General features: G+C 39.3%; 1 protein-coding gene across 8 annotated transcripts in view; it reads left to right on the top strand.

Moving 5' to 3' along the window:
• Positions 1-21,408, top strand: part of DOCK4 (dedicator of cytokinesis 4) — a 281,325-nt gene that overhangs the window by 103,154 nt on the left and 156,763 nt on the right. For 7 of the 8 annotated variants that reach the window (XM_064142114.1, XM_064142115.1, XM_064142118.1 and 4 more), the window contains exons 5-8: positions 234-330; positions 4,740-4,888; positions 6,821-6,905; positions 8,413-8,564. In XM_064142114.1, the coding sequence (XP_063998184.1) occupies positions 234-330; positions 4,740-4,888; positions 6,821-6,905; positions 8,413-8,564 (483 nt within the window). The remainder of the gene's footprint in view (positions 1-233; positions 331-4,739; positions 4,889-6,820; positions 6,906-8,412; positions 8,565-21,408) is intronic. The other variant, XM_064142121.1, reaches the window with a different exon arrangement.

The following is a 21,408-nucleotide window of genomic DNA, read 5'->3' on the forward strand; positions in this document are numbered from 1 at the left end:
GAAAAACTCACTGTAACTTCTCTAGGACCAAGACTTTCCATGGGGATTAAATTATTTTTTTCCTAAGACCTTTTCATGGGGATTAAATGAAACAGGCAAATAAAAAGTGACATGGGCAAAAGGAACAACCAAGTGGGTTGACAGACATTGCTGTTGGCAGGTGGAACTCATTAGTAAATGTAATGGGATTTGTCAAGCTTGTGTAATATCATGTGTTCTTCTGCATGTTACAGACAATTTGAAATGGTTATTCCAACAGAAGATTCTGTTATTACAGAAATGACATCAACTTTAAGAGACTGGGGAACAATGTGGAAACAACTCTATGTGGTAAGTACCCTGAATAGTCATTTTGATTTAGTGTGAACTTGGAAGGCACTGTTATTTAGATGCTTTAGTTTAGTATAAGTATATATTTAAAAAAACTAAGTTAGCTTTTTAACTATTCCAATTATGCTCTAAATGTGTTGCTTAATTTGTTCCAATCATTGACTCTTTCTACTGCCAAACTTCAACGACTTACTGATTGAGTCTTTTCCAGCTTCATTATTTGGCTCTTGGATATAAGGATTACTTATCTGCTAAACTTAAGAGCTGAAAATAAGTGTATAAAATATTGGGATTTTATTTAAGTACAGAAATGTAGTGTATTACTAAAAATCTCTCAATGTGACAGATAACATGCTGTAAGGGATTAACCTGCCTCTTCCCCCCCAACATAGAAGTGAGGGAAAGTAACACACAAAAAACCCTCTGGGTTTAGAGATAGAGTTGAGATAAAGAATTTAATATAAATGAGATAACATAATGTACAATTACCTTAGCTTTGCCTATTTGCAGAGAGCAGCAAAGTGCAGGAAAAAAGCCCAGCATGAAGCAGAAAATCATCAAGCTAACTCCCACCCGTGTCCCTACCATGCCTGCAGAAAAAAGCCAACACTCCAGAACTGGAACCCAAAGCAGCAACTGTAACAGAAAGCCTTTCATGTTACAACCCACACTTCAAGCCCTGTAACATTTTGCTCCACCCAGCACTTCCGTTTTTGAAGCTGGCATGACATGAGCATGGTTTGAGTAGCAGCAGATTCAGCACAACCTATGATAGCCAGTTGGTTTGACTTATTTCCTCATATTTATTTGCTATTACATCCACACACTGAAGTGTCAAAAACCGTGTCCATTATTTGCCCAGAATCTTCTGTGTATGACACAGATCAAGGGATGCTACCTGTTAAGTCCTCAGCACTGAGGGAGGCTGAAGAATGATTCTTGATTAGCAATAGTGAACTGATTTGGGGTTTACCTACCATATGTCACAGAAGTGGATTCTGGTCTTGAACTTGTTCCTTAGCTCATGCTTCATAAGTTTTAAGTAAATGTCCCATAGAATCCTTGAATCTTTGAGTGCAGATTGGAGGGGACCTCAAGGATCATGTGGTCCAGTCATTCTTGGGAAGAGCACAGGTCCCCAGACCTCTCAGCTCAGTTGTTTCCTTCTGAAGGGGTTAGGAAAAGACAGTGGAGAGATGAAACCAAAGGGCTGCTCACCTCCAATCCCCCAGCCCAGCACTGCAGGAGGGCTTCTCCACTGGTGAGATGCGGATGGAGAAGATGATGTACCTTAGTGGGGAAGAAAGCACCCATGTCCCAAAACCCTAAAAAAATTAATTACAAATCCAAACTTTACAGGCTTTTGCACAAAGCAGCAGTGGTTGATTACCATTTTGAACCTCTCTATTGCAGCCCAGGATAGGCTATTTTACAATTTTCTTGTTTTCAGTGTTTGACAATTTGTAGGTCTAGACTTTTCTGTCCCTCTACTTGACATTTTTAGGTCAGTTCATTTCTTTCCTCATTTACATGAAATCACACTTACTGTGCTTAATAGTTCCTGCCTTTCCTTGTTCTGTCATTTCCTCTCATATTTCTATATACATTTTAATATTTCATTCATTTCAGTCTTAATTCCATTACAACTCCCTACAGAATACCCCTCTCTGAAAGGGTTCCACTTTAATAGATACTTAAAGTACTAGCTTTGTGTTTAACTATATTAGTAGATTCATCTTCTTAAGATTCAATTTTTTTTTCCTGTAACCATTCTATTTATGAACCCATATTGTATTTTCCGTTGCATTTCTGAACTAAATACTGTCTCCTGTGTGAAGCTGTTGCAGTCTTCCATTCTTTGGAGAGATTTCAGAACAGTGACTTTCTCACTGTAAGAAAGTTCTGCAGTTTTCTTCCAACAGGTAGACATTGTTTTGTTTCGGTGTACTGTCACGGATTCAGTGGATCCTGCTGAGGAGTATTTGATACCACACTGGTGTCACACCAGCTTTGAAATGAATGTGTGGAAAGAAAACTCTTTGCTATCTCTTTTTTATTCTGACTTGATGTACAGCCTTTGCTGTCCATTCTTTTTGAGGTTTGGGAGCTTTTTGCACGACATAGTCGAAGACATCTTAATTGTTGTAATTTCCTCCTCCCTCTGAATTCTTTCTCTCACGTTCTCTTGACTGTGGAATGGTCTTGAAAGTTTTAACTGAAATACTTTAGTTTTAAAAGTGTTTTCATCATTGTTGTCTTCATCTTTACATTTGGCCTTCTAATCTGCCTCATTACAACTGAAGCACTGTTTGGACTTGAAGAATACGCACACACAAAATGCAATCAAAGCCTGCTTACTTGGATCTATATAGGCTTCAGCTTCACATCTTAGCTCATTGCTGTGTTGATTATCATTGAGCTAAATTGTCTGTTACCTTCATCTGATAGAGGGGCTACTTGGACTACATGAGAATTGTCAATGAGTAGTGCCACTGGATAATACAGAAGTAGCCAATCTGCTTTATTTTTGAGATGATTGTGTTCAGAGGCTTTTCAGAACCAGGAAACCTTTATGAAACCTGTAATTAGAGCAGTTGCTAATTTGTCTAGGGAAAGCTTTTATACAAGACCATACAAAATTAAGTATATTTTTCAGCTGGATTCTGTGTAATTATGATTTTAAACTTGACAGTGAAGTTGTAATTAAGCAGTGCAAACTGATTTTTAAGAAACAAGAAACTTTCTTAGATGCGTTCATGAAATCCCTTTAGATTTTACTAGGGAGTGATTTTCTCAAATATCTTGAGGTTATCTAAATATAATTGCTTTGTATGTGTTAGTACCTTGACTTCTGGAACAAAAGGAGCAAAAAATATGATCTTTTAGTGTACAGACCTGAATTTATAAAGCAAGCACAGTTGCTTGCAGATCCACTCAGCACTTCGTGTGTTGCATGTATCTCTCATTCTAAAGCTTTGGAAAAGGAGTGCCTGAAAATGTTGTTTTGTGCTTAATAGTGTTGTTAAAGATTAGCATGTCTCTTGTATTCACATAAATAATTTATTTCAGTAGAGTTTATAATTGCCTACTGAAATAAAGATGTGTTTATCTGATCTGTTCAGCTATAGAAATGAGTTCTTTAGACAAAAGTGCCTGATGGAAAACGGTAGACGTAGTCTCAGCCTGGTTCTCTATAGCATTCCTAGAAGTCCTGCTTTTTGTCTTCTGCTTGCAATTTAAGGACTGTTTGCATGACTTTTTACTCAAAGTTCTCATATTCCTATTCTTGTTACTGAAGTTTCATTTTTGACACCTTTTTTCTTCACTGTTGTTACTGCATGTTCGTAATAGTACACACAATGGACTGATAGTAGCTTTAATGACCTTATTTAAGTGGATGAATGTGAACTAAAAAGAGTAGATTTATCAAGTGGCAGTTTGTCAGAGCCCTTGGAACATAAAAAATATGTACAAGAGAGTAATGGTGCTTTTAAAGTGTATTTCACTTTTTCATAGCAATTATGCAGGAGAAATAACTTTTCCTAGGCACTTGTTCCTAGGAACAAGGAAAGGAGAAGTGGGGTTAGGGGGGTTTGGCAAGAATTAGAAGAGTAAATCTGAATAGGAATGGATTTTCACTTTTGTATGATGAATCTCTTACATGGAGGTTGCAATGGTTTCTTCAAACGGAAGTTTCTCATCAAAACTGTGTCAAGTAAAACTACTTATGTTTGGTTACAGCAGAGGTAAAAACTTCTGTTTGGGAGAAAACAATTTTTGGAAATCATTTATGTCTTAGCTAGTACATAATTGGAGCAGGAGGATGTGGTTTAGAAAGCAATCATTCACATAACTTCTACTTCAGTTAAAGGAAGAGTAAACAACTATCTGGACAAGATTTTGTCTACATGATATTTACTAGTTACTGGTTCACTGGTTATACAGTAGAGTGTACAATTACATCCATGTAAGAACTACTTGAAAGAATCTTTAACAGTCTATGTTTTAGCACTGGAATGGTAGGAGCAGCTCCTTTATGTGTATAAATTCAAATACTCTTGAATTATATGGTCATGTATTCACTTTGGATGGGACAGCAGTGAAGATAAGCTTGGAGTAAAATGTTTTTGTTGCAGCAATTTTGTCATATCATGTAAATGAGACTATAAATGTGAGGCATAGGTGGCTGGAGGGAAATTTTGGAGCTAGTGTGGTGCAAAGACAGTGGAAAGCTCTGAAATTTTATACGCACATATGCACACACAGGCGCTTGCAGGTAAAATGATCACAATATAAAGAGCAGAAAAAAGACTAAGCAGAGTAATAGTTTTGTTTATCTCCATCATATTTATATTTGAGTTGTCAGCTTATACAGGCGTTGGAGAGGTAATGCTATTTTCATCTCGCAGAGGAACGAGGGAGATCTCTTTCACCGACTTTGGCACATAATGAATGAAATCCTAGACCTGCGAAGGCAAGTGCTTGTTGGCCATCTGACACATGATCGAATGAAGGATGTTAAGAGGCACATCACTGCTCGTCTGGATTGGGGCAATGAGTGAGTAAATATAATTATCAGTTAAAATAGTGTAATCTCATTATAGTGCTACAGTTTTAGAATGCTGACATCAGAAACAGATCTCAAACACATGGTACTTTTTTCCCCTAATAATAGATTTCTCAATTATTTTTCTGAGCCATGTTTTAACAATACACAGTTTCAAGCTGCACTAGGGCAGGTTTAGGCTGGATGTTGAGAATTCTTTGCAGGAAGAGATGATTTGCCCTTGGAATGGGCTGCCCAGGGAGGTGGTGGAGTCGCCATCCTGGGAAGTGTTTAAAAAGAGACTGGATGTGGCACTTGGTGCCATGGTTTTGTTGATTAGGTGGTGTTGAGTGGTAGGCTGGACTTGGTGATCTTGAAGGTCTTTTCCAACCTGATGAATTCTATGATTTTGTAATAAAGTGACTTGATTTATTTTGCCTTTTTTTTCTATTTTTTTTTTAATAGCAGTTGTACTGTCTGCAAGATAATTGCTTTGGAATACCTGCAGCATGCTTTTATGTGTTTTTGAAATGCTCTGGCCAGATTGCTGTGTGATCCAGTTAGTACAGCTCTGCTGTCTTAACTGAAACAGTATTGACTGACGTTAGCTCCCTTTTGGCTTGTCATACAATTCACTTCATGCTTGGGAGTCTCTAACATGTATCTTGCCATCATGCTCTGCATCTTCCTTCTATCTGAGTAACTAATAAGAGCTATTGCAAATTGCATTAACTTTTTAAAACAAAGGGGAAAAAACCAACAAGCAAAATAAACAAAGCAAAAAGCAGTTGAGAAAAAGGTTGAAATACTTTTTGACATCTTAGTGCTGTTTCCAAAGTGTTTTCTTTAGCCTATACTTATTCAGTTACCTCTGACTAAATATAACAATGTTCAACAGTAGAGTTAACTGAATTTCAGGGGTTTCTGTAACTGCTGCTGTCTGAAAGCTTCAATACCTAAAAAGTGAAAGAAAACTGTGTAAGATGAACTGCTTAGAATTTTGTGCTAACTGAATGAAATTGAGATGAGTTTTGAAGTCGTGATTTCCTACTCTGTAAAACCTGTGTTTTCCAGATAACCATTCTAGTCTTTCAGATGTTTCTAGATTCAGTATGACTGTCCTATATATGTTCCTAATCTTTATTGCTTGTGACTGTGCTGAAAGTAAACGTACTCCTGCTGATTGAAGTTCGTTTAGCTTATATTGTTCAGGAGATGACAGAATTAATCAGGTTGGAAAAACCTCTAAGATCAAGTCCTGCCTACCACCTAACACTTCTAATTAACTAAACCATGGCACGAAGTGCTTCATTCAGCTTCATCACCTCCAGGGATGGTGACTTCACCACCTCCACAGGCAGCCCATTCCAATGGCCAATTGCTCTTTCTGTGAAGAATTTCTTTCTAATGTCCAGGTTGAACCTGCCCTGGCACAGTTTGAGACTGTGTCCACTTGTTCTATCACTGGGTGCCTGGGAGAAGAGACAAACCCTCACCTGGCTACAACCTCCTTTCAGATACAACAAAGTAGCTTTGATGCCATCCTGTCCAAATTAAAAATAAGCTGATGTTTTGGCATTTGATTTTTCCTTATATTTTCTTTTTCATGGTTGTCATTCAAATTTACAATACTGGTGCAATTCCATGTTGTACAATGTCCACAATAGTACAAAGGACAATATCCATTGTAGATAGCCCACAATATGGAACAGATCTAAAAGTGGAAAAAATGTATTCTGTTAATGTTACCAAGTGGTAACATTAATGTTACCAAGTGGACTAATCATCTGTGAACAATGAATGCAGCCAAAACCAAGCACATTGTAGAGTACCAGTTAATATATAAGTTGGTTCTTGGATTATTTCAGTGAAATGCTTATAGAAGTAGTAAGTTAGTTTCCTTTGTTATGTAGAAGGTACTTACAGTTATTCTTTTCCATGCAGACAACTAGGACTTGACTTAGTTCCAAGAAAAGAATATGCTATGGTAGATCCTGAGGAGATCAGCATCACAGAGCTCTACAGGCTGGTATGTGAATATAGTGCTCAGCACTTTTGGTACAGAATTGCATACTTATGGCTTGATGGCAGTTTTCATCAACTGAAGTACAAATACTTTTTTTGATCAAGTAAACAGGTGTTTCATAATGTAATGAGTTTTCACTATGGGGAAAAAGGTTTCTTTGGAATAGTGATGTAATCTCTACATCTGTATGATGGTTTGATACCAAATTTGTGTGCACACGTGCTCATGTTACATGTTGTTTGTTAGATGTTTTGTGTTCTGATATATCATTAAAATTGTGACTGTGAACATGAATTTTATCCTCAGTAAGCCGATGACATCATTTTCATTAGTGCTTTACCTGGCCTGTGACTGATGTGCAGATAAGATTACTTGTGATACAAGTATTGTCACAATCATACTGGCCTATCGGTCTTTTCTAATGTCAATGTAAATAGCAGTTTAGCTGCATAGAAAAAGCTCTTTGGGTATAAAAGCCTGTCTTGGTTTACTAAAACCAGCACTGGTATTACTTACTCTGATTTAATCTATGGTGAGATCTAAGAGACCTTACCAATTGGTTTATGTAGCCCTGGAGTCATATTTAAGTACTGCAGTTGTTAAGATATGCAGTTCTGAGCCTTAACTTGCTTAAGAGCAAGGTTTTGTTTACGTTATGTTTTTAATGTTAATGTCTGTGTTTAAGTGTAGAATAAAGGAAAAATTACAATTAATGCTTTTTTTTTGAACTGTAATTGCAATGCATTTTTGATAATTCATGGCTACTTATGTTGTTAGCTTGTAATGTCAAGCCTAGTAGTATTGTCTTCATGCCTTTGGGCAGTGTCCAAGTTGTATGTAATCTTATGAGATCCTGTCGAAGTACTAGATGAGATGCAGGAAGAAGAAACACAGAGGAAGAATAACCTGCAATATTTACAAGGAGCTCATGGAGTGTGCCTTCAAATAGAGGAGAAACAAGAACAGCAAAAGCCAAGAACCTGCATTTGAAGGCTGAGTTTAGATGGCTTTTCCAAATTTATTTTTGGCAAAATGGAAGAGAAATAGTGGAACTTAATATTGGGTGATTAAAATAGTGAACTGTCAGATCAAGACAATTTGGTAGTCTCTATATAGTAGTCGGCCAAAGATTATAAAGTATGGACATGATTTTTTTCCCCATTTTAAAATACTGGCATTTAGTCTTTTTCAGAAACATTTTTTTTGTGTTGGAATAATACAATATCAGATAATAAACTGTTTCAAACACTTGTGAAGTAATATTACAGTGCAAAGCTTCAAAGAGGCTTAGAATATTCTGAGTAGAAAAAAGGTGAACCTCTTGAGTTTATTTTCTTCTAGAGAAAACTATGACGCAGTGACTACAACATTGGGAAAGTCACTTTCTCGCATTTTCCTTCTCAAATACAAAGCAAAAAGATCTAAACTTCTCCTATTTTTCACCCCTTTTTGTTTTGAGATGTTTATGATTAATTCAAGCTGGTCACTGTGGTGTTTGTGGTATTTTTAGATGGAGCATCGTCATCGAAAAAAAGACACAACAGTACCAGCTAGCAGCCACCATCTCTTTGTTCAGATGAAGAGTCTCATGTGCTCCAATCTGGGAGAGGAACTGGAAGTCATCTTCTCACTCTTTGATAGTAAAGAAAATCGGCCCATCAGGTACCATGTGATTTTTAATTTCTCTTTTTACTGGAATACTAGTTTTATATAAGTTATCTTTTGATCCAGATAACAAATTTCACATTTGGAAACAAGCAGAATATAATATTGACTCAGGATTCAATTTCTCTACTTGATATTTGGTTCAGTATCTATACTTCATATTTTGTAATGCCGTTTTAGGTTTCAATAACATATTTCTGTTTTGCTTGCCTGTTTCAGCTTTAGATTGGTTTTATTTGTGTGGGAACATGTGTATGTATATGCATACAGAGTTCTATGATCTAGTGAGCATTTTCCAGTATCTCTTCTTTCCTAGTCAGAGCACATTCAAAACTTAGATCTATGTCATCTGCTCTATAGTAGTGATGAGGTTAATTCCCCTAGGTACATGATACTGGAGGGGCTGCCCTTAGAGCACATTGTCAGAGCACAGCAGCACACAGTGAGGCAGAAGCAGCACAACTGCTTGCAACTTAGCTCAGTTTATATTATTTGCCTGAGTGTGATGTCTCCTTTGACCATAGAGATTGACCAGTCAATGGCATTTGCAAAACTGACCATACTAGGTGAAACCAGGGCTTGCTTATCCTTATTTGGGCAAGACACTAAGAAGTACTTAAACACCTGTGGGTACCTGTTTATCATTTTGTGAGGGGACATAATGGGCCAAACCTTTGTTTTCCTCCCACCCTTTCTTCCTCCATCAGCAGAAGGGTGAGGTAAGCCAGGACATCTAATAGGCCCATTAGCCTTCCAGGACAAACCAGACTTCAGTTTTTGAACTGCTTCTACAGGGTGCAGTTCTCCAGGAGCAGACAGGTCCGCTCATGAGGTCACAAGTCCTGCTAACAAGCCTGCTCCAGCATGGGCTTCACATGGGTTCACAGCATCCTTTGGATGTCCACCTTGCCTGGGTGGTAGGTTCCTGAGTGGGTTGCAATCTGGTTGACTGTCAACCTCTGTGAGCTGCAGAAGGATGGCTTGCCTCACCATGGTCTTTATGATGGGCTGTGTGGGAATCTCTGCTACAGTGTCTGAAGCTCCTTTTTTTCCCCCTCCTTCACTCGCCTAGATGTCTGGAGAGTTGTTCCTTTGCCCTGTTCTCACTTCAGTCTCCAGCTGCCCTTGTGCAACTTTTCCCCCTTCTTAAATACATCATTACAGGGACACTACTACACTTGCTGGTGGGCTCAGCCTTGGCAGCAGTGGGTCCATCTTGGGGCTAGCTGTCATCAGTTCTATCAGACATAGGAGAAACTTGTAGCAGCTTTTCATAGAAACCACTCTTCTAGTGCCCATGATACTAAGACCTTGCTGTGCCAACCAAATAAAATGCAGGTCACCTTGTCAGAAGGCTTCCATTCATAATCTAGCGACTGTATTCTTTACCAACTGCTCCAACATGAGCGTTTCCCATGGGTGACAGTTCTTCTGGTTGTGGGCTACTATGTTCTTCTCTCACCACCATAGAAAGAACATGTTGTGGAGGCAACACTCATCATCTGCTTTAAAACTGGCCACTAGAGAAGTGAAAGATTAGACTTTAAAATGAAAACATTTTAGATAAAATGACTCACAAACACATGAAAGAAGTATAAGCTACTATTTTAAGCTTGTTAATAGATCAGAATGTGTTACTCAAAATGTCTACAAAGCCATGACTGTACTAGTTATTGTCTTACATATGGCAGTAGAAATTTGGGGGAACCGTGTTGAATTTGGACTAAACTTGACAAAATTACATCTATGCTTTGTAGTTGGGTGATATAAACAACCAGTGCTTTGAAGAAAGATTATACTGACTACATTGTTTTTATTGTTAATAAAATCAGGTGTAAGCAACTACTGTTGTTAGGTGTTAAATACTCTTCATTTACTGTGATTTCTGAGAGTTAAATGTGTGTCAGGGCACATCCTTTGTGTTCACTCCACTGAATGCCACAGCAGGTGATAGATTTAGGAGAGAGCTTTAGACCTTGTCAGAAAACAATTTGGATGTTATGGATTGCTGATAACAAGGTTATGGCAGTAGTGGTGCTATGAAAACAAATGGATTGGATTTCATGTCCACATGAAAGCACAAATTCTAGAGCAGTTTGTCACATGCTTGCTGTGATCTGACCTTTAGTTATTGATTCCTGACTCCAGTGTCTGTTTGCAGCTGCTTTATTATGTGTGAACTTCCTCATCCTATTACTGACAAACCTTGAAGAAATGTTGTCGTGAATCCAAACTGCCTTCTAGGACACAGGGAATGACAAGAACTGTGTGAAGGTAGTTTGCAACCGTCTAGTAGTAATAGTGACTGCAAATTTGCAGTTATTGAATCTTTTTTCTGATCAACTGTAGTGTCAAATACTTAGAGCTTGGGTTTTTTTGTCCTTTATTTGGATAATATCAGAGTTTTATTATTAATGTGGCTAGCGTGTTCCTGTGTAGAAAAGTCTGTGCTCTGGGGGGAAAAAGAAAGTACTTAGTAACATAGGGAAGATATAGTTTAGTGGCTGAGCTTTAGAGAATCATTTTGTTTGGAAAAGACCCTCAAGTTCATAAAGTCTAACCCTACTCTACCAAGGTCACTACTAGCCATATCACCAGGCACCACATCTACATGGCTTTAAAGCACATCCACGGCTGATGACTCAACCATCTCCCTGGGCTTCTAATGCCTGACAATGCTTTCAGTGAAATATTTTTTCCTAATGCCCAGGTTAAACCTCCCCAACATCCCTCTCAATACCCTCCCTTCAGGGAGTTGTAGAGACCAATAAGGTCTCCCATCAGACTCCTTTTCTTCAGACTAAACAACCCCAATTCCCTTTGCAACTCGTCATAAGAATTGTTGTTTAGGCCCTTCACCAGGTTCATGAACTTCTCTGGACCCACTCTGGAACTGCAGTGTCTGTCTAGTATTGAGGTGCCCAAAACTGAACACAAGGCTAGAGATGTAGCCTCACCAATGCAGAGTACAGAGGGATGGTCAAATTCCTGGTCCTGCTTGCCACACTTGCTGGTATTAGCCAGGATGCTGTTGACTTTGACTACCGGGGCGCACTACTGGCTCATATTCAGCCACTTGTCAGTCAGTACCTCCAATCCTCTTTCGACCGGACAACTTTCCAGCCACTCTTCCCAATGCCTGTAGCTTTGCTTGGGGTGGTTGTGGCCCAAGTGCAGGACCTGACACTTAGACTTTCTGCAGCTCATACAGTTAGTCCTTCGCCCATCAATCCAGTCCATCCAAGCCCCTCTGTAGAGCATCCATAGCCTCAAGCAGATCAACCCTCTCACCCAACTTGGTGTCATTTGCAAAATTCCTGAGGGTGCACTCTAGTTCCTCATCAAATAGTTGATAAAGATATTGAAGAGAGCTGGCCCCATTACTGAGCTCTGAGGAACATCACACGTTAAAGTCTAAGAGTGAAGTTGCCCTTAGGCTATTGTAAAGTTGTAGTTCCCTCAGGTGAGATTAAGAACTGATCAGACTTAGATTATAGTCATTGAAAAATGAGAGGTAATGAAACTTTTTGGCTTTGTTGCTATAGTTACAGATTATTCTGAAAAATGCATGCCATGGCAACTGAGACTTAAGTTACAAGCAAAAAGCAGTGTGTTAATAGTTCTTGTGTTTAACATAGTGAAACTGGAATCATAGAAACAGCGAATCTGCTAAGAAGATACTGTCACATGCTAAGAACACATTAAAAGAATATATATATATGTGTGAGAGGAAAGATTTGGTATGTGCTTGATCAGAAGTAGACAAGAGGCCAAATAGTTGCCAGGTTACCAGAAGATAAGACCTGAGAACTACAGGGTCTTGAGCTCTCAAGTGATAAACAGTCAAGTACAATCCCTATAATCAGAGGCCAGAATGCAGTGTTGGCTAAACAGTATGTGGAGCCACCAGTAACCTTGAAGGGCTCCGCAGAGGGGGCTGAAGAATGATGAAGACTCCCTTTGCTAGGGGTCGCACAACCACTGAAGTCAACAGTGCACATGAGCAGTAGGGAAAGTCATGGTGTAACCAATTGTGAAATAAGGCAGGAGCTTGGTTCTCCTTGGTTCGGCCTTCTGGGACGTCCTGGACACACGTCACAGAATTCTGAGCACACATAAACTGAGAGCATAGGTAGGGGAGCTGGAGTGGCATCAGTCTGCCACTATGATGGCTCCTGGTGGAGATGCCTACCTTTTGAGATGACAGCTGACCCACTCTGCTATTTATGCATCTCAGGAGCTATGCTGCCCAGTGGGATAGGGTGGGTATAGCCTGCCCTTTAATCAATAGAGGTGCTCAGGATTGTTTGTCACATCTTATTCAGCATTGTAGTTTCTCCCTATAGCTGTAGCATGTGAGCCATAGGTATTGTGGTTTCCAGTATACCTTCCTCATTATGGTTTTAGTGTTTAAACTACAATAAATTACTGAAATTGTACCCAGAGGAGGGTACTCATGTGTGAGAGCATTCCCTGGTCCCAAAGAACTCACTGGAACAGTATATAAAAAGTAGAGTGAAATTTAGATGTCATATTGAAAGCTAGATCCTGAACGTCAGTGCTCAACCTTTCTCTCATTCTTGTGACCTGTTTGCTTTGCTGCAGGAATTAAATGCCCTAAGTATTCTTGGCAGGGATGTATTCTAACATGATGCAATGCTGGCCCCTGTGTGTCCTTGTAAAGCCAACCAGAAAAGGGAAAGGAGAATAGTAATAATTGGAATTCCCTTTATAGAGTATCTTGATTGCTGTAGCTTGAGACAGTCCAGACTCCTTGGAAAATAGGAAATATAAGTTTGAATATTCAAAGGGAGACTAAGAAACTGTGCATGGACCTTTCCTTTCTTGAAGAAAACCCCAGCCTACTAATATAAATCTGTTCTTCAACAGCATTACACTCTTGTACATCTTTGTTTTAAAATAAAAACGTCCAAAGTTATCACTATCTGCTTTATGTTGAAATTTAGCATTTGCTCTCTGAGTTGTGCTTTGTTATGGAAGAACTGGTCCTGAAAACAGCCAAGTCTGTCTTCAGAGTAGGGGAGAACACTACCAGGCTCTGGAATCTGAGTAGATAGAGGTATCATTCTAGAGTCATCACTGTGATGCCAAGAGTAAGGCATATGCCAGTGCCTAGCATTTCCATTTTTTTTTTATTCATCATGAAACCTTCTGAAATTAAATGGACTTTAGGATTGGAATCCAGCTCCAAAGACTTTCATGTGAATTGTAAGCACATCCAGCTCCAAAGATTTTCATGTGAATTGCATCTCTAGGGTCCTGTCTACAGAGACCTAATTATAAACCTGGTGAAATAGTGATTCAGTTGATGAAACGCTCTACAGAAGACAGAGACATGTTGGATAGCTCTACAGAATCTGTAGGCTGTATTGATTAAAGAGCTGCTTGGTACACTTGGAAGTAATTTTGAACTGAATTCATTGAGTTTCTTTTTCTGTTTCACTAGCTTAGATCCCAGTAAAATTTGAGCCTTCAAGTTCAGAAAGTTAATGCTGACTTTATAAAAGACACAGGTACTTAGTATTAGTTATCTGCCTTCTTAACATTAGCTCCTTAGAGTAGCACTCTGAATTTTGTCTTAAAATATTTTCACGTGCTTTAGAGTAGATGAATTTATTACTATTGCTTCAGTATATTGAAATTATTTTGGTAAAGAAAGCATGCTCTGTGTTTTTTTGCTATTATGTTGTGGTAGACAATGTACACATTTAAGGAGTATTCTTTTAATTTAACATATAAATGGATGCTCTCATTGTGTAACCTGCCAGTGCATTTCTAAGATAGCACCCTTTAAAAGAAGAGATGGAAATTAAAGCCATAAAACTCCTAAACTGTTATTGGTGGTTTGATAATGTGTCATGGTATTGCTTTAGTGATTTGAATAAAAGGAAAATTAGGTGAATTTATGACTACATTATTCTCAATTAAATAATTTTTCATCTTAAAAGCAAGAATAAGGGCTTGTGATTTTCCCAATGTGTACTAAGAATTAGACAATGTGTTTTTTCAGGTGAAACTAGGAACTGTGATGTTGAAATAAATTAATGACTTGGCCAGGGGAAAAAAAAACGTCTTGCTGTATAGCAACAAACTAATGAAAATATGATGCTGATTATTGGGGTTGCTTTTGACCTTCAGACTTCCTAGCTAAAGATTTCTGTGGATTAGATGCATCACTTGCACCAGACTTAGTGTAATTAGTGCCCACCTAGAACAACAGAGGTGTCTTTTTTTTCTCTCAACTTCAGTAAACTAGAGTTGAATGTTCTTTTATGATCACTGTTTGGGACAGTTTGGGACTATACTTTTCTCCAAGCTTTTTTAACTCCTGGAAATTGCTACTAAAGAGCTGTTTCTAATTGTCTTGGCATCCACAGTAACACCAGTGCTGTTGTATTAAGGTAGATGCAGCATTAAAGTACAAGTTTATTTATAACTTAGATAGTAAACTAGTTAGACCACACCTTGAGTACTGTGTTCAGTTCTGGGCCCCCCAGTTTAGGAGGGACATTGAGATGCTTGAGCATGTCCAGAGAAGGGCGACGAGGCTGGTGAGAGGCCTTGAGCACAGCCCTACGAGGAGAGGCTGAGGGAGCTGGGATTGGTTAGCCTGGAGAAGAGGAGGCTCAGGGGTGACCTTATTGCTATCTACAACTACCTGATGGGAGGTTGTAGCCAGGAGGAGGTTGCTCTCTTCTCTCAGGTGGCCAGCACCAGAACAAGAGGACACAGGCTCAAGCTATGCCAGGGGAGATTTAGGCTGGAGGTGAGGAGAAAGTTCTTCACTGAGAGAGTCATTGGACACTGGAATGGGCTGCCCGGGGAGGTGGTGGAGTCGCCGTCCCTGGAGCTGTTCAAGGCAGGATTGGACGTGGCACTTGGTGCCATGGTCTGGCCTTGAGCTCTGTGGTAAAGGGTTGGACTTGATGACCTATGAGGTCTCTTCCAACCTTGGTGATACTGTGATAAAGAGTTATAAGAAATAATACTGTGTGGATGTTCTATTTTGATATAATAGTCTAATGTGCCTTCACGCTTTAAAAGACATGCTTTTTTTTTTTTTTGGACATGAATATTCTGCTTCCTCTGTGTCAGTATTTAAGTCAAGTATTTAAATTTTGGTGATTACATGCTTATGCACCTAAATGCATTATGACTACAGTTGCAAGTTGTTAATTTTCTGCTTAATTGGTGCATATTAATTTCACTTGACTGTGTATGCATATGTATGTATCCATATTTTATTGCCTAAACTAGCTACTAGAAAGATTTTTTTTTTTTTACTATCATTTAAATTAGCAGTAAACATCTGAAGTCAGCCCCAACAATTCCTAGAGCTTTTTCTGGTGTTTCTTGTATTTTGTTCTGTTTGCTTTCCCCCCCCTCTGCCTAGCAGTTTCCTTTGATAGAACAGCAACAGCTTCTGAGTAGGGTAGAGCAAAGTTGTGAATGGACCTGTTAACATAGCACAGCCACATAGCCTGTCCCAGTAAAATTCTTCATTTTATGTACTGAAGTCTTCTAATCTTACATTCTTCTTCCTTTCTTTTTCTGCTAAGGTCATAAATCTTGTTTGAGTGTTCTTCATGTTTTTGAACTTTAGGAATGTAAAAATCTGTAATTGTTAGAATCTGAAGGCAAAGTTTTTAGGATATGTAGTTGGATAGTTGTGGTGCTTACTGTATTTGGAAAATTAAAGGGCTGCATCTTGTTTTGAGGCTTTTCTGTCTTTAAGTTCAGTTCTGTTTTCCTGGCCACTGCTGGGCTTTTACTGGCTACTTAGCGTTGTGCAATGCCTTAGTCCATTTCTGAAGTATATTATCTCAAACATACTCTGCTTATATTTATTGAGAGTTCAGAAAGTAGTTAATGTTGTTGAGAAAAGCTTTTATAAACAGTTTCTTGAAATTGGTCTTCTCAGATCATGAGAACTGTGAACCAAAATGTGGTGATCAAATTTTCTTTGAAGACAAGGAAATTTGGAGGAAAATGCTGTACAAGACGATCACAGCTGTGCTTGTGTAATTTTTACTTGCTTATGTAATTTTAACTTGGCATGTTTACTGATATTTTTAGGCATTACTATCACATTGTAGACCCATTTTAGAGTTAAAAGGGATTATAAACACCTGTAATGTTGGATTCCAAACATTTAATGTACTGAAGAGTGTGTCAGTGGTTGATTGCTTTGGGAGTATCTTCTCTTACCAGCATGGCCTCTTCTCCCACACAACCACCAACGGAACAAGGGGACACAGTCTCAAGTTGTGCTGAGGGAAATATAGGCTGGATGTTAGGAGGAAGTTCTTGACAGAGTGATTTGCCATTGGAATGAGCTGCCCAGGGAGGTGGTGGAGTCACTGTCTTGGAGGTGTTCAAGAAAGGACTGGATGAGGCACTTAGTGCCATGGTCTAGTTGATCGGATACGGCTGGGTGGTAGGTTGGACTGGATGATCTTGGAGCTCTCTTCCAACCTCGTTAATTCTATGATTCTATTCTTTTCTTGCAGTTAGATCATACCTATGGGGCCAAAAGTATTTACTTTGAGATCACCCAGTAACTAGTTCTGTAGTGGGAGATTTTTTTTGTAAAAGACAAGATATCTGATGATAATACATACTTTCTCCTTAGGTGGACTCTGATAATTTATCAAATAGAGCAGTTTGTTGCATCAGTGATGACCTTAGTTTAGCCAGAGGCCCTGTTTGCACTGGAGCTCTAAGAACACCAATAGTTCAATCAAAAAACATTGTTTTTTTTTTTAAGCAGATCCTAGAAAGATCTGATCAGTATGTGTGGCCTTTGAGGGTTTTTTTTGTTTTGTTTTGTTTTTTTGGGTGTTTCTGAATCAGTTTAACAAGTTGCAAGCTATGCCAGGGGAAATATAGGTTCGAGGTGAGGAAAAAGTTCTTCACTGATAGTCATTGGCTACTAGAATGGGCTGCCCAGGGAGGTGGTGGAGTCGCTGTGCCTGGGGCTGTTCAAGGCAGGATTGGAGGTGGCACTTGGTGCCATGGTCTAGCCTTGAGCTCTGTGGTAAAGGGTTGGACTTGATGATCTATGAGGTCTCTTCCAACCTTGGTGATACTATGAAGGAATGAAGTAACAGTTTTGTTGTTTTCCAGACAATGTGCATTATTCACTGATGCTTTGTTAACTTCATTTCTTTCCACAAGAGTGTTTTGCTGTACAGTAAGCAAAACCCCAAAGAAAATATTTGCCACGTGAGTGTTTTAAAAATCAAACATCACAGTGTGGTCTGAAATACTTACCTTTCTATCACAGATACTGTAAGACTGTGTTGATGTTTGTAGCACATTGCTGTCTGCAGGTCTTGCATGATTCTTGATAAAAAAAACTTTGAAAGCATCATCAACACTGGGCAGCAGATTATGGAAAGGAATGTAAGGTATGTGAGACTGCTGTATGCATTTGTGCAGTTCAGATTCTGGACCCTATTCTTGACATTGAGCATGCATAAGAATGCTGCCTCGTCTCCTGCCCAAAGTTGTAGCTGCTTTGCTGACCTTTTACACTTGTGTTAGAGTTTGTGCCTCTATTTTATGCCAGCATATTGCTGTAGAAATTGATTTTTAAATCTGCAATGTGACACAGGGTTCTTGGGCACCAGTGTCTTTTCTAAACAATTTCCTTAATGCTATTCTTTCAAAATAACAATGCTGTTAATGTGACAATTTCAAGGCAGCACTTCAGAAAGATGGAGTGTGGCAAGGTTTTTCTTTCATTGATACTTAGTGTGTCTGTGTCAATATGATATGAATGTCTTATCACGAATGATTGATGCCTCTGGCCCCATCTGTGTGAGGAGCAGAGATAAGTTGGCATACTAATCCTCCTTTTCCTATCACCTTGAGCAACCTTGTTTGTAACTATCATATTGCCCTCAAATGAGCTCAGATTCTTAAGCAGCACAAAGAGGAATAGTCTGTTTATCCAAGGCCAGTGAAAGCACACCACATTTCTCCATTTTGTGAGCTTTTGATTATATGCTTAATGGTTGTCTAAACTCCAGACCATACTAAAAAAAATTAGTTATCTTTCCTTTATAGTTTCAACCTCATCTTTTTAATGGCATTCATACACATCATCAATCTTTGGATGCTTTTGTCTCAATTCTGCTGTTTCCCTAAATCAGTTTAATTGATTGCTGAAAAAAAATGTTCCCCTCCCCGCTTTTGGTTTGGTAAGAGATTTTTAAAGTGTTTTGTTTATGTGGTTTTCTTTCTTTGTGATTTGTGGTTTTGGTTGTTGTCTGTGTTTTGTTGGTGGCTTTTTGTGTGGTTGGTTTGGTTTTTTTGCAGCCTCCATTAGCATCTTCAGACCTGAGATTCGATCTACTCCAGCACAGTTCAAAAAACCTGACTTAATCATCCATCTAAAGTTTACACAACTGACTATTACTAATTAAGTCAGAACAACAGCAACAAAGAGTTTGGATACCCAGAGGGTTCACTACTGAGACCCCAAGATGTCTTTCTTTGAGGATATCCCTGTGACCTCTTGAGCAAGAGCTCAAAGATTCAATCTTCCTTTAATCATGTAAGAGGGTTACACTTTAGTTTCAGTATCTTGTTTATTTAGCATCAGTGATCCAGACATGAGCACTCTGAATGCAGGAGAGTACTAATTAAATGATTTGCTTCTTCTGAATGATAGACCACAAAAGATGAAGAATGTATTTGTGAAACTAAGGTGTGTACTCAACACAAGAGTATGTAAGTTATTAAAGTACAGGAGAAGAATCCTCTAGGTATTCTTCATCCTGGCTAATGAAGAATATATTGCATGTTGCTGAGAAGAAAAGTTTGTTAATTGTAGTCATTTGGAATTTTGTGGCAAGCAAAGGCAAAGTAGCATGGCAGTTATTAAATCAGAGGAGTTGGAAGTGGTGAATATATATAGAATTGTATTTCCACAAAGACACAAATACTCCAGCTGTTTATCTGAGCTGTGTTTCTGTGGTTCTTACATGTAATCACAAAATCGTGCACTGTTTGAGGTTGGAAGGGAACTCCAGAAGTCATTTTGTCTAACTCTCTTAGAGCTGATTGCCCAGGACCATATACAGTTGTTTTTTTTAATGTCTCTAAGGCTGCAGATTCCACAACCTCCCTGGACAATGTGTGCCAGTCCTTAGACACCCTCAGGGGGAAACTCCTTGCCCTTCTGTTTGTATTCTTTACCTCTTTTCCTGCTAATTGGGCAGCATTGGAAAGAACCTGGCTCTGTCCTTTTTGCACTCTCCCTTCAGGTGTTGATATATACTATTAAGATCTCCTCTGAGCAATCTCTCCTCCAAACTAAACAGTCCCAGCTCTCTCAGCCTTTCCCTTCAGACCCTTAATCATTTTTATCTCTCTTCTTTAACTCTCTCCAGTATGTTTGTGTCTCTTCTACTGGGTAGCCCAGAATGTGGCACACTGTTCTGAGTGTGACAAGATCAGTGAGCACTGAGTATAGGGGAGAGGATAATCTTCTTCAACCTGCTAGCAAGAAATTGTCTAACACAGCCCAGGTTACCATTAGCCTCCCTTGCCACAAGGATGCATTGCTGACTCATGTTCAACTTGGTGTTCATCAGACCTCGCATGTCCTTTTCTGCCAAGCTGCTTCCCAGCTGGGTAGTCCCTTCATGTACTGATGTACGGGATTGTTCCTCCCTAGTTAATGACTTAGCAGCTCCTCTGGTTGAACCTCCATAGGTTCCTATCAACTCATTTCTCCAGCCTGATGGGTCTCCTGGATGGTCATGCACCTCTCTGGTGTATCAGACACTCCTTCCAGTTTTGTGCCATCAGCAGATGTGCTAAGAATACACTCAGCCATCGTCTGGATCATTAATGAAGATGATCAACAGGACTTGGCACTGTATTGACCCCAGGGGCGCACAGCTAATTACTGGCATCCACCTAGACTTTCTTCCACTGAGCACCAGCCTCTGGCCCTGGCCATTCAGCCATTTGTCAAGCCACTTGGCTGTCTGCTCACCCAGCACATGCATCAACAGTTTCTTTTGGAGGATTTTATGGAAGACAGTACCAAAGGAGTTGCTGAGGTCCATGGTAGATGTTAGCTGCTGCTCTCTCCTCATCTGCTAGGTCAGTCACTTCCTTGTGGAACTTTAGGGAGTTGGACAGGAAGCTTCAGTTCAGAACCACTTGCTAATTAATTTCAACTGCTCGAATATGAGTCCTTTCATAGCATGCTTAGCATGCAAGTGTTTCAGGCTGGAAATGCTAATTTGGACTTTATTTCTTGCATACAATATGTGTATCTATTGTTGCATTCAATGTACTTTCCAGATGCTTGACTGCGTACTTTATCCTAGCACTGGCGAAGAGAACAAATTAAGTTTGGGGGGTGGTTGGGGGAGGGCGTTTTTAAAACCATATTTAGAAATAATTTCAGATGGTGCAGTGTATTTCAAAAGGTACATTAGTTGATATGCAGGTATTTTCCTCCTGCGTGTACAGTTTCTGAATGTTCAAGTTTCATGTTTCTGAATGCCGTGGAAATTCAGAGGCTTCATTAACAAATAATGTTGCATAAAGAGAGGTTTATTTCTATGAGAACTAATATGCTGGGGAAAACCATGTGTGTGGTGTTTTCCTTTCCAACTGTATCTCAGACAAAATTCACAGAATGGTTTAGGTTAGGAGGCACCTTGAAGATCATCTCGTTCCAACCCAGCTGCATTAGGCAGGGACCCTTTCCACTAGACCAGATTGATCAAGGCCTTGGACAGACTCAGGGAGAAGGCATCCACAGCCTCCCTGGGCAGCTTGTGGCAGTGTCTCA

The sequence above is a fragment of the Pogoniulus pusillus genome, chromosome 4, assembly GCF_015220805.1.
Source record: "Pogoniulus pusillus isolate bPogPus1 chromosome 4, bPogPus1.pri, whole genome shotgun sequence".
NCBI lineage: Eukaryota > Metazoa > Chordata > Aves > Piciformes > Lybiidae > Pogoniulus > Pogoniulus pusillus.